The sequence below is a fragment of the Ictidomys tridecemlineatus genome, chromosome 11 (assembly GCF_052094955.1).
Source record: "Ictidomys tridecemlineatus isolate mIctTri1 chromosome 11, mIctTri1.hap1, whole genome shotgun sequence".
In the NCBI taxonomy this organism is placed as follows: domain Eukaryota; kingdom Metazoa; phylum Chordata; class Mammalia; order Rodentia; family Sciuridae; genus Ictidomys; species Ictidomys tridecemlineatus.
The window spans coordinates 69206956-69219845 of NC_135487.1; the positions used below are offsets into that span (position 1 = coordinate 69206956).

Genomic DNA, 12890 nt, shown 5'->3' on the forward strand with positions numbered 1-12890 from the left:
AAACCAGAGATCTTGCACCTAATAGAAGAAAAAGTGGACCCAAATCTCCATCATGTTGGATTAGTTCCCTACTTCCTTAATAAGACTCCTATAGCACAAGAATTAAAACCAAGAATCAATAAATGGGGTGGATTCAAACTAAAAAGCTTCTTCTCAGCAAAAGAAACAATCAGTGATATGAGTAGAGAATGTACAGAATGGGAGCAAATCTTTATGACAAGCACATCAGTTAGGTACTAATCTCTAGAATATAAGCACTCAAAAATCTTCAACACCAAAAATAATTAAAAAAAAAACCAAATAACCCAGTCAATAAATGGGCAAGGATCTGAACAGACACTTCTCAGAAGAGGATATACAATCAATCAACAAATATATGAAAAAAATGTTCAATATCTCTAGCAATTAGAGAAATGCAAAGCCAAACTACTCTAAGATTTCATCTCACTACAGTCAAAATGGCAGCTATCAAGAATACAAACAACAATAAGTTTTGGCGAGGATTTCAGGAAAAAGGCAAACTCATACATTGCTGGTGGGACTTAAAATTGGTACAGTCAATCTGAAAAGTAATATGTAGATTCCTTAGAAAACTTGGGATGGAACCACCATTTGACCCAGCTATCCCACTCTTTAATTTATACCCAAAGGACTTAAAAACAACATACTGCAGGGACACGGCCACATCAATATTTACAGCAGCACAATTCATAATAAAATAGCTAAACTGTGTAACCAACCCAGATGCCCTTCAGTAGATGAATGGATAAAGAAAATGTAGTATATATACACAATGTAATATTATTCAGCACTAAAAGAGAATAAAATCATGGCATTTGCAGGTAAATGGATTCAGTTGGAAAATATAATGCTACATGAAATTAGACAATCCCAAAAAAACAAATGCTGAATGATTTCTATGATTTAAGGATGCTGATACATAATATGCTGCGGGTGTGGGTGGTGGGAGGATTAAATGAACCCTAGATAGAGAAAAGGGGAAAAGGGGAGGGAGGGAGGGGAAGGGAGGGGACATAGGGGTAGGAAAGACAGGAAATGTTATGGTCATCATTACCCTAAGTATGTGTATGAAGACATGAAGGATGTGAGTCTACTTTGTATACAACCACAAATATAAAAAATTGTGCTCTATATGCATAATATGAATTGTAATGCATCCTATTGTCATATGTAACAAATTAAAATTAAAAATAAAAAACTGAAAAAATAGAATAACAACAACTAAGTCATGAAATTATTATATAGAAAAAAATCATACAGAAATATCTTTAAAAGTGGAAGTAACTGCAATAACAAGTGTTGTTGAGTATTAAATTAATTAATGTATGTAAAATATTTGGTCGTACTGGGATGTAAAATATTGAATAAATAATTATACTACTATAAGTTGTCACTGGTGGAAGTACCACCTGGCAAATAATAGGGGCTTAAAGAGCTCTTATTACTACAACTCACACAGATGATATAATTGCTTTACCAAATGTTTGCTGACCAATTTATTTACAAATTTTTAAAAAATGAATGTCTTCTAGCAAATCAGTTATGCTTCTCTTATAGTCAATGGTATGTTCACAGTTCAAATGCAAAATCATTTGAATTGTTCCTCAAAGTTAACTCAAATTTTGGCTCTTCTCTTTAGAAATAAATAGAAAAAAAACTGATTCCAAAATATATTTTACAACATTTAAAACTGATCTCAGACTCTTCTAGAAAACATTTACCATAAGAGTAATAACATGTATATGATAAGAACTAGGTATTAGAGCAATTGTGAGGGAACAGGTCGATACTGACATATGGCCAATTTTTCACTGATTTGTGAAGTATCAGGTTTTCTTTATTGAAATCCATACTTTTCTGCCAAAACAGTATTCTAAGGATTTTCTTTTTTTTCCCCTAGGGACTAATTCCTATCAGTTCTCATATTTTTTTCCACATTAATGTTCAAATGCTTTTTGGCACTTGTTTGATCTTCAAGAAATTGAGATTGCACCTTTTACAGATACAAATATTGGTTTGGTTGCCAAGTCTAGTAATTGCCATGTCTAGTAATCTTGTAAAATTGTGTTTCAAGGACTGGACAGTGTATTGTTCCACTTAAATGAGTGAATGAAAAATTTGGCTTTGTTTTTTCATTTGGATCTTTTCCTCAGGGACTAATCATCACTTTTCTTCCTGGACTTCCCTTTAGGGCTTCCTAAAGCTCTTTGTTGAATCTTGATAATTTTATCCATCATCTTAACTAGCTTATAAATTCTATTTTTGTCCCTTTTTAATTCATATGGCTTAGTATATTCTATGTTGAAAATGAGAGATAGGACTGTTTTATTCTATGACATGATGGTATATTAGTTTCCTGTGAAAGTGAGAAGCAAAAACATGATCAAAAACTAAACAGTTCCAAATTATTTTGGCTTTTAAATAGAGTACACATATATTATGGACAATAATATAGGTACCATTCTAAACTGAATAATTATTAAAAATTTACTTTATTTTCTTATGTAAGGGTCAGGGAATTAACAGTTATTAATTAGGTTTAGTGAACAGAAAAGCCCCTGAAATTGTATAAAAAATCAGGGATATGTGTATTTCCTGGAAAGGGTTTACAGCATTTATAAGGTTCTCAAAGGGGCCTGTGAACGACATAAGTTTAAGAACTAGTGTTCTGAAAAACTCACACACACACACACACAATATATATATATATATATATACATATATATATATATATATATATATATATATATATTAAAATTGAATAATAGTAAAATATTATGTTTTAAATGTTTTTGGAAAAAATCTATAACTAATCAATTAAAAGGATGTCTTATATTAAATAGAGCCAAAATCACTGAGAATAAAAATGAAAAGGTAGAGAGAAATTACCTCTCAACAGAGTACATTAAAATGTAACTTATACTGGGGAAGATATAAGTCTTATAAAGGAAATACTTACTTGAACACCACGGAGCCCTGGGAGCCCTGGATATCCTTTAAGACCCTATAAGAAAAAAGATAAAAATATGCTATGAAAAGTAAAATTATAAAAGCCAAATGACTAAACATAAGTTCTATGTTTCTCTTTACTACACCTTTTCAATTATCTCATCAATACAAATTTAAATCTTACTAATTTATTTCTTATTAAATTTAACTTTTTATTTAATAATAACTTATATTATTAAATAGTAAATTAATTCTTATTACAATTGTTTATTCATTTTGAGTGTTGCTTGAATGATTTTTTAATCAAGAAAATCGTAGCTTAATATTTAATAGAAAATAAAACACAGTATCTTTTAGAAAAGATTTATACCTAGCAATGAAATTGTTACGTTTTCTGAGGATTTTTGTTCAATAATGCTGAGACAAAATGCCCTCAGACATAATTTATTATTATTGAAAAACTGGATCATATCCAGGCAGTTTCTCTAATCCTTTAAATCAGTGTCATAACACTTCATGAATGAGCTAACTCAAATGAAAAAGGCTACTCATTGGTTTATCAAAAACCTATAAAGCCATCTAAAAAATTAGAAACAAAAATATTTTCCAAGTATAGAAGCAAAGTCAAATGGATAATATCTTTCTTCCTCCAGAAAGAGAAAGAAAAATGGAAAAAACAGGAAGAAGGAAATAAAAGATAACTTTAGAGCTTATTTATATGGTTTTAATCAATCATCAGAGAATTTCCCTACTGTCTCCCAGATTTTGGCTCACATAAAAGAGAAAAAAATTTCTTTTCTTTTTTTTAAATTTTTTAGTTGTATATAGACACAATACTTTATTGTATTTGTTTATCTATTTATTTTTGTGGTTCTATGGCTTGAATCCAGTGCCTCACACATGCTGGACAAGCACTCTACCACCAAGCCACAACCCCAGGCCCAAGAAGTTCCTTTTCTTAAGCACCTCATAGATGCACTGATGAAAAAAAAAATTTAAAATATCATAGAATATTTAAAAGATGTAATTCAAAAGCCTGAAATAAATCATGTTTTACAAATGTCAAAAGTGTTCCATTAGCATGCAGCAGACAAGTTTTTAGAGTCACAAAATATATGGTTAAATGGAGTGAAAGAATTATTCAGGATTAAACAATGATATTTTTATTTATTTATTTATTCATTTATTTTAGTTGTAGATGTACACAACTAAATCATGTCTTAAAGGCCCCGTCACTTCATTTTATTTTATTTTATTTTTAGTGGTACTGAGGATAGAACCCAGTGTCTTCTACATGTGAGGCAAGCTACAACCCTAGCCCTAATCAATGTTTTGTTAGAAAATATGAGCTTGAATTAATAGGTTAGAGAAGGAAAAGATGCTTTGATTAGACCATGAGTAAATGAGTAAATGAACTTATCTGAAAATTAAGGGAATGATTTTAGAAGATTTGAGATGTTAAACTTCATACTACAGTAAAATATTTAAGTAGAGAAGTCTCTTGGGAACTGTTATGGTTTCAATGTGGCTTGTCCCTGTCAAAACTCATGCTGAAAATTGATTCCCAATGTAACAGTGCTGAGAAGTGATGGGGCCTTTAAGACATGATTAGATTCTTGAGAAGTATTAATGTCTTTCTCCCAGGAGTGATTTCTCCCCGTCAAGGGACTGCAAAAACATATTCTTTTCTAACAGTATGCTTTGCCTCTTTCGCCTGCCTTTTTGCATCTCTACTTTCTACCATGAGTTGAATCAACATATGGCAAGCAGACACTAGCATCATGTTCTTGAACTTTCCAGCCTCCAGAATCATGAGCCAAAATAAACCTCTCTTCCTTATAAATTACTCAGTCTCAGGCATTGTTATAGCAACAAAGTGGACTTAGACAGAAACCCAAGAAAAGTAAGAAAGAGTTTAAAGGGAAAAAAGCTTATTATCTATATAGTATGGAAGTAAAAAGGAAGTAAAAGAAGGAAAAACTAGAGGGAATAGAAAAAAGTATGTTCTTTGGTAGTCAGTTCCTTTGTGATTAGGCTAATAGAAAGAGATCAACAAAGTAGCAGTCATGAGAAAGAACAGAAAAAAGGAAAGGAGCTAATGAATGAACTTCGCTGAGCTACTATGTGCCAGGCATTGTGTCATTTCCAAACATCTCAGTTCATAATTACAACAATACTATAAAGTGAGTGTTGTTCCCATTTTTACAGACAAGGAAACTGAGCTTGAAGAAATTAAATGAATTGAACAAACTCTGATAGAATAATAACATTTTTATATATTTATCAAGAATCAAGTAACCTACTTTTCTAGTTAGTTGCTTTATGTGCTTCTAACAGTCTCATAATCAGATGGAACCTGTTCTTATTCTCATCAACAAGTTCAATCTCATCCACAAAAAGAAGTATACTCCATGAAATTGAAAGGAAAGGAACATTCCCCAAAACATTCCATAAAGCCAGTATAACCCTGATGCCAAGACCAGACAAAGACCCATCTAGGAAAGAAAACTATAGATGAATATCACTGATGAACACAGATGCAAAAATTCCTAATAGAATATTAGCAAACCACATTCAAAAACATATTAAGAAGATAATACACTGTGATTAAGTGGGCTTCATCCCAGGGATGCAAAGTTGGTTCAACATGGAAATCAATAAATGTAATTCACCAGTTCAATAGAATTAAGGACAAGAATCATATGATCAGCTGGGTGCAGTGGGGCACGCCTATAATCCCAGTGGCTTGGGAGGCTGAGGCAGGAGGATTCCAAGTTCAAAGCAAACCTTAGCAAGAGCAAGGCTAAATAAAACACAAAATAGGGCTGAAGATGTGGCTCAGTGGTTGAGTGCCCCTGAGTTCAATCACCAGTACCAAAAAAAAAAAAAAAAGAATCATGATAATCTCAATAGATGCAGAAAAGGCCTTTGATAAAATATAGCAACAATTCAGACTATATACAGCAAACACATAACCAATATCATATTGAGTGGAGAAAAACTGAAGGCTTTTTTTCCCTCTAAAATCAGGAATAAGACAAGGATGTACATTCTAATCACTTCTATTCAAAGTTGTTTTCAAAACTCTAGTAAGAGTAGTCAGACAAAAAAGTAAATTAAAGTGTAGAAATCAGAAGTCAAACTATCACTGTTGATTACCTAATCCTATATATAGAACACCCCAAAAATTCTACAAGACTTCTAGAGCTGACAAATAATTTAGCAAAGTAGCAGAATACAATATCAATGCTTGCAAATCAACAGCTTTTGTATATTCCAAAAATGATACAGCTGAGAAAGAAATCAGAAAAATAATCCTCTTCACTCCAAAAAGAAAAAAAAATGGGAATTAAATCTAACCAAGGAGGTGAAAGATCTCTACTATGAAAACTATAGAACACTGAGGAAAGAAATTGAAGAGGGTCTCAGAAGGTGAAATGATCTTCTGTGTCCTTGAATAGGTAGAATTAATAAAGCCAAAATGGCCATAATACCAAAAGGACATATACATTCAATACAATACCCATCAAAATACCAACACATTCTTCCCCAAACTAGAAAAAAACAAAACCATTCCTAAAAATCATTTAGAGGAATATGAGACCCAGTATAGCAAAAGCAACTCTACATAAGAAAAGTGATGCAGGAGGCAATTACAAAACAAAAACAAAGGATTTAGGGTTGTGGTAGAGTGCTTATCTAGCACATGTGAGGCACTGGGTTCAATCCTCCACATTAAAAATCCACCACATTAAAAAATAAATTAATTAAATAAAGGTATAACTAAAAATATTTTTTTAAAAAACAGCATGGTATTGGCATCAAAATAGACATGAAGACCAATAGAATAGACTAGAAGACACAGAGACAATTCAAATTTTAAAGCCTTCTCATATTAGACAAAGGTGTCAAAATATATATGTTGGAGAAAAGACAGCCTTTTCAATAAATATTGCAGGGAAAACTTCCTATCCATATGTAGAAGAATGAATTTAGATCCATATCTTTCACCCTGCACAAAAGTCAAATCAAAACGAATTGAAGATTAGGCCAGAAACCTTGCAACTGCTAGAAGAAAACAAAGGGTCAACACTTTATCCTACAGGTACAGGCACTGATTTCCTCAACAAGATCCCTAAATCTCAATAACTAAATCTCAGAATCAATAAGGGAGTGCACCATCAAATTAAAAAGCTCTGCACAGAAAAGGAAACAAGAGTGGAGAGACATTCTACAGAATGGGAGAAATTTTTGGCTAGCTACTACTCTGAGAGGGGATTGATATCTAAAATATATTTAAAAACTCAAAAAACTCAATGCTAAAAAAGTAAATAGTACAACCAATAACTGGGAAAGAGAATAAACAGAAACTTCTTAAAAGAAAAAACACAAATGACCAACAAATATATAAAAAAATGTTCAGGATCTCTAGCAATTAGGGAAATGGAAATGAAAGCTACACTAATTTTAAGTCACTCCAGTTAGAATGGCACTTATTAGAAACACAAGTAATAATAAATGCTGGTGAAGTTATGGGGGAAAAGATATTCTCCTATATTGTTGGTGGGAGAACAAATTAGTATAATAACTCTGGAAAGTCCTCAAAAAACTAGGAATGCAACTACCATATGACCCAGTTATTCTACTCCTTGGTATTAATTCAAAAGATCTAAAATCAGCATATTATAGCAATACAGCCAACTCAATGTTGATAGCAGCACAATTCACGATTGACAAATTATGGAATCAAAACAGATGCTTGTCAATAGATGAATGAATGAAGAAAAATTGTATATAAACAAAATGAAGTTTTACTTGGCCATAAAAAAGAATGAAAAAATGGCATTTGCCAGTAAATGTGTGAAATTTGAGAAAATAATGCTAAGTGAAATAGGCCAAATTTAGAAACTCAAGGATCAATGTTTTCTCTCCTATGTGGAAGCAAGAGTAAAACAAAGGTCAGTAGGCAATTGGTATGGGAATCGGATAACATAAAGAGACATGAAAGATTAACGGAGTAGAAGGAGAATGAGACTGATGAAGGAAGGGAAAGGGGAAGATAAATGGATTGAATTTAACAAAATAATATTACATTTATATACAGAGGAACCAAAGGGAATTTCACCTTCATGTATATGTAGGAGAAAGGAAGAACAGTAGGGTAGAGGAGGAAGAATGGGGGGTTGGAGAAGGGGAAGAAAAGTGGAAGAAGTGGGGATTAAAATCAAATTCCTTGCATGTATGATTTTGTCTAAACAAACCTAATTACTATGTACAATTATGATATATTAATAAAAATAAAAAGAATAAAGGGAAGATGGCAGAATAGAAGAGGTTGCTTTCTAAGCTGCTCTAAGGCAAGAGACCAAGAAAGCAGATAAATAGTTTCTCAGTTAGATGGATAAAAGAGGGATTTTACTGGTTTTTAATACTGTACTCTTAGAATAGCTTGGGAACTGAGAAGTTTAGATACAATAAAATAAAAAAGAAAGCCTATCACCAGTGTAGGCATTTGCTGGAGCTGATCCACCATGGGCAAAGTGGGGAGAGGGACTAGGAAAGCTGCAGTTTGGGTGGCACCATGGCAATGTCTTGGTATGGAGATACCAGAGATATAGGACATTGAAGGACTCATCCAAAGGGTGTGATACATTATAGATACATTATATCTTCATGCAGTAAAGTTTTCATGGAGAGCCCAGGCAGGAATGATCTTGCTGCCTGGGAACAGTGGCTGATAGCTGTGGGAGCATATCTAGGAACCTACACATAGAAATCCAAGCTAGGTCCAAAAAATAGACATGGCAGATGCCTGCCACTTGACCCAGAGTATGCTTAAGAAACCAGAAGAAAATCATGCCAACAGTGTGTTACCTAAGGGACTATGGGTCATAAAGACCCAAGAGATCCTGGTTCTCTCCTCCACTTTGACTTTGGCAACTCATAGGATCACCTGGGGCAAGCCAGAAATGTGATTGAGCTGGCAGGTGTGACTTCGTACTTGGGGACTGAGCTCAGGAAGACAGGAAGGGCAGGTTCTGTGGATGGTGTTGGCTCCTCTACTGCATGATTCACCCAGGGGAGAATCCTGGGGTGCAGTTTCCCAGTGTGGATCAGTAGCTGCCAAGCCCTGGAGGTGCACTGTTTAAAATCATCAGACCAATCACCATTCAATGAAGCACCTAAACCTAAATCCCACCTTCAGTGGAGAAGACAACACTCTTCAATCCACTCTACCTCATACTGCCAAGAAAGGAAGTCAAGAATTTTTTAACACCAACAGGTAACTTGACACAAAAATAAGAAGGATTTGATACCCTGCTGTTACCACTCTTGGTTGCAGTACATACAAGAAGAAACACACACACAAAAAAAAACAATTGAAAACAAATAACAAACATATATTCTTATTGGCAATTTTTCAGCACAGCAATGGAAACATATCCTAAATTTTTATCGAGAAACTTTTTTTCTTTACCTTTTGTTGTTTGCTTGTGTGCTGAATGGTTCACAGACAAGTATACATATACATATTTGTCTGTCTTTCTTATTTCTATCATGTTTTGAAGGTAGTTATTTTTCCTTTCTCTATGAAGGGTTACAGTTTTTGATTAGTACATTTAGATTTTTTTTGTATTATCTTCTTCTGTTCCCTTTGTTTCTATTTCTCCCTTTTCTCTTCCTAACAGCCAAATTCTATTGTAATTTCACTTGCTAATCACACCAGTTCTATTTACTGTGCCAATTACCATTGTAGATACCATATTAGGAACTAAGTATTTAGTTTAATGCTGTTTATTGTTTGAATTGGTTGGAATTATCATTTATATCCCTCCAAACGGTGATGCACTAGAAACCTTTAAGGACACTATTAGTTTATAGGTAAAAACTCTGCTAATTCAGATCCATTTGGAAAGGCAGGTAGACACAGAATGAAAAAGAAAGGGAAAAAACCATACCAAATAACCAAAATACCTCAATAAGAGAATCCACTGACACCATAGTGGAGTAAATGTCAGAGAAGGAATTTATAAAGTTCATAGTTCAACTGATCCACAAAGTAAAAGATGATGTAAGGAGTAAAACCAGAGGAAAAATACAAGTGAATGATCATTTCAATGAGGAAATAGAAATTCTGGAAAAGGAGCAATCATAAATCCTCAAAAAGAAGGAATCAATAATTCAAACTAAAAATTCAATGGACAGAATCACCAAAAGACTAGACAACTCTAAAGATAGAGTTTAAGGCAATTAAGACAAAATATGTAATCTTGAATACAAAGTTGATCATGAAAAAAAGATGTTAACAGACAAGAACAGAATTTTCAAGAAATATGAGAAAACATGAAAAGGCCAAATATAAGATTCATAGAGATAGACAAAGGCTCTGAAATAAAAAATAAAGGAATACACAATTGTTCAGTGCAATATATCAGAAAATTTCTCAAGCTTTAAGAATGAAATGGAAAATCAAATACAAGAGGCATACATGGCTCTGAGACCGGAGGAGGAAGCAGCCTGGCGCCAGCCAAGCCAGACAGGAGGAGGAAGCAGCCCAGTACTAAGCTAGACCAGAGGAGGAAGCCTTGCCCCACCCCGTGTGCTAGTCTATTGGAAGCCCATCAACCCTTAAAACCCATCAAAGGGGGTGTGGCTACCAGCAGGGTTCTGCGGCTGATCCAGGTACCCGGTTTTCAACTCCCCCTCCCTTAGCTGCAATAACTCAAGATATTTCCCACAAGCTTTTGGGGTTGTAGCTATCAATGCAAAACAACAACTGTACAGGCACCTGGTTTCTACCTCAGAGACTAGAGTAGGGAAGATTCAGGTGGAAGCTCATTTCCTTTCACACTGGCTATAACCACCACCCTGAGTACAGAGGCTCAAGCTAGGAATAGACAATGCCACCTACTGGAAGCAAGGAAAACAGTGTACTGAGAGACTTTTTTTTCTCTTTCTTTCTCTCTTTTCTTCTCTCTCTTCTACAACTTCAACATATGTGAAACCAAGAACTGTGCATGAACAACCAAATTACCAAAGTAATATAATATAGAGGAATTGCATATATCCCACCTTCCCCCCATTTTTTTCTTTATTTCTATCTTACTCTCCTTTTCCTTCTCTCTTATTTCTCTTTTCTTCCTTGTTATTTTTTTTCTTTTTTTTCATTCATATTCTCTCTATCCCACTTTCAATCTCCTAACTTTTGCTATCTATACATAGGGTAACTATCTAAATACAGATAGGAGGTTGAGTCTATACATTCTTCCATAAATTACCAGTCTATTGGTGAAAGTTCTCTAAAGGTGCTAAGTTAGTTTAACCTCATACCCTCACTCCTTTCCCTCTAAGTATAACATCCTTCATCTGAAATTAAGTTTTCTATATGCCACCAGATATGGTATGCCTTTTATGAAACTAATGAATATATTCTTAAGTAATAATTAAAACCAATATCTATAGACTTAAAATCTAACTATAAATGTATTAATAATGAAACCTTGTGCTTAGATGATGTATTGTTGATATTGGGAAATGTTAACATTGTCTTTCTCCGCAAAAGAGGGATTTTGGAGCTATACAAGAACAATACAAATATATAAGGGGAAAAATATTAACACAACAGTTTCACAAAGCTAGAAAGAATCATGAGCAGTATGAAAAGACAAGGAAAGAAAGGACCACAAACAATACAGGTCAATTCAACATTAGATGAGGAAATATCTGCAGCTGATGGAATGTCAGACAAAGAGTTCAGGATATACATGCTTCAGATGATCTGAAGTCTCAAGGAAGACATTATACAGCAAATTCAGACAATGAAAGATCACTTTGACAATGAATTACATAAACAAATCCAAGAAGCAAAAGATCAACTCTACAGGGAGATAGAGGATATAAAAAACAAACAGAAATCCTGGAAATGCAGGAAACAATAAACCAAATTAAAAACTCAAATGAGAGTAGTACCAGCAGACTAGAACACTTAGAAGATAGAACTTCAGACAATGAAGACAAAGTTTTTCAACTTGAAAAGAACATAGACAGCTCAGCGAGAATGTTAAGAAATCATGAGCAGAACATCCAAGAATTATGGGATAACATAAAGAAACCAAACCTAAGAGTTATTGGGATACAAGAGGGTATAGAGGTCCAAACCAAGGGAATGAGCAATCTCTTCAATGAAATAATACTAGAAAACTTCTCAGACTCAAAGAATGAAAAAGAAATCCAAATACTAGAAGCCTATGGGACACCGAATGTACAAAATCATAAGAGATCCACACCAAGACACATAATGATGAAGATGCCCAACATACAGAATAAGGAGAGAATCTTAAAAGCCACAAGAGAGAGGAAGCAGATTACATTTAGGGATAAACCAATCAGGATAACTGCGGATCTTTCAACACAGACTCTGAAAGCTAGAAGATCCTGGAACAACATATTTCAAACGCTGAAAGAAAAAGTGTTCCAACCAAGAATCATGTATCCAGTGAAATTAAGCTTCAGTATTGAAGATGAAATAAAAATCTTCTACAATAAACAAAAGAATTTGCAGCTAGAAAACCAGCTCTTCAAAACATCCTTGGCAAAACATTACAGGAAGAGGAAATGAAAAATAACAATGAAAACCAACAGCAGGAGGTAGTACAGTAAAGGAAAAACTAATCATAGAGGAAAAACAAATCATGTTAAGTAACATACATAATCTAATATGGCTGGAAATACAAACCATATCTCAATAGTAACCCTAAATGTTAATGACTTAAATGCACCAATCAAAAGACATAGGCTAGTAGAATGGATTAAAAAAAAAGATCCAACAATATGCTGCCTACAGGAGACTCATCTGATAGGAAAAGACATACACAGACTGAAGGTGAAAGGTTGGGAAAAATCATATCACTCATACGGAC

At 33.8% G+C, this 12890-nt stretch overlaps 1 protein-coding gene across 4 annotated transcripts in view; it reads right to left on the bottom strand.

Annotated features, from left to right (window-relative positions):
• Col24a1 (collagen type XXIV alpha 1 chain) overlaps window positions 1-12890 on the bottom strand; it is a 378847-nt gene that overhangs the window by 298529 nt on the left and 67428 nt on the right. For all 4 annotated transcript variants that reach the window (XR_013427880.1, XM_078026639.1, XM_078026638.1 and 1 more), the window contains one exon: window positions 2981-3025. Coding sequence is in view for 3 of the 4 variants with exons in the window: in XM_078026639.1 (XP_077882765.1) it covers window positions 2981-3025 (45 nt within the window). In the remaining variant the exon portion in view is untranslated. The remainder of the gene's footprint in view (window positions 1-2980; window positions 3026-12890) is intronic.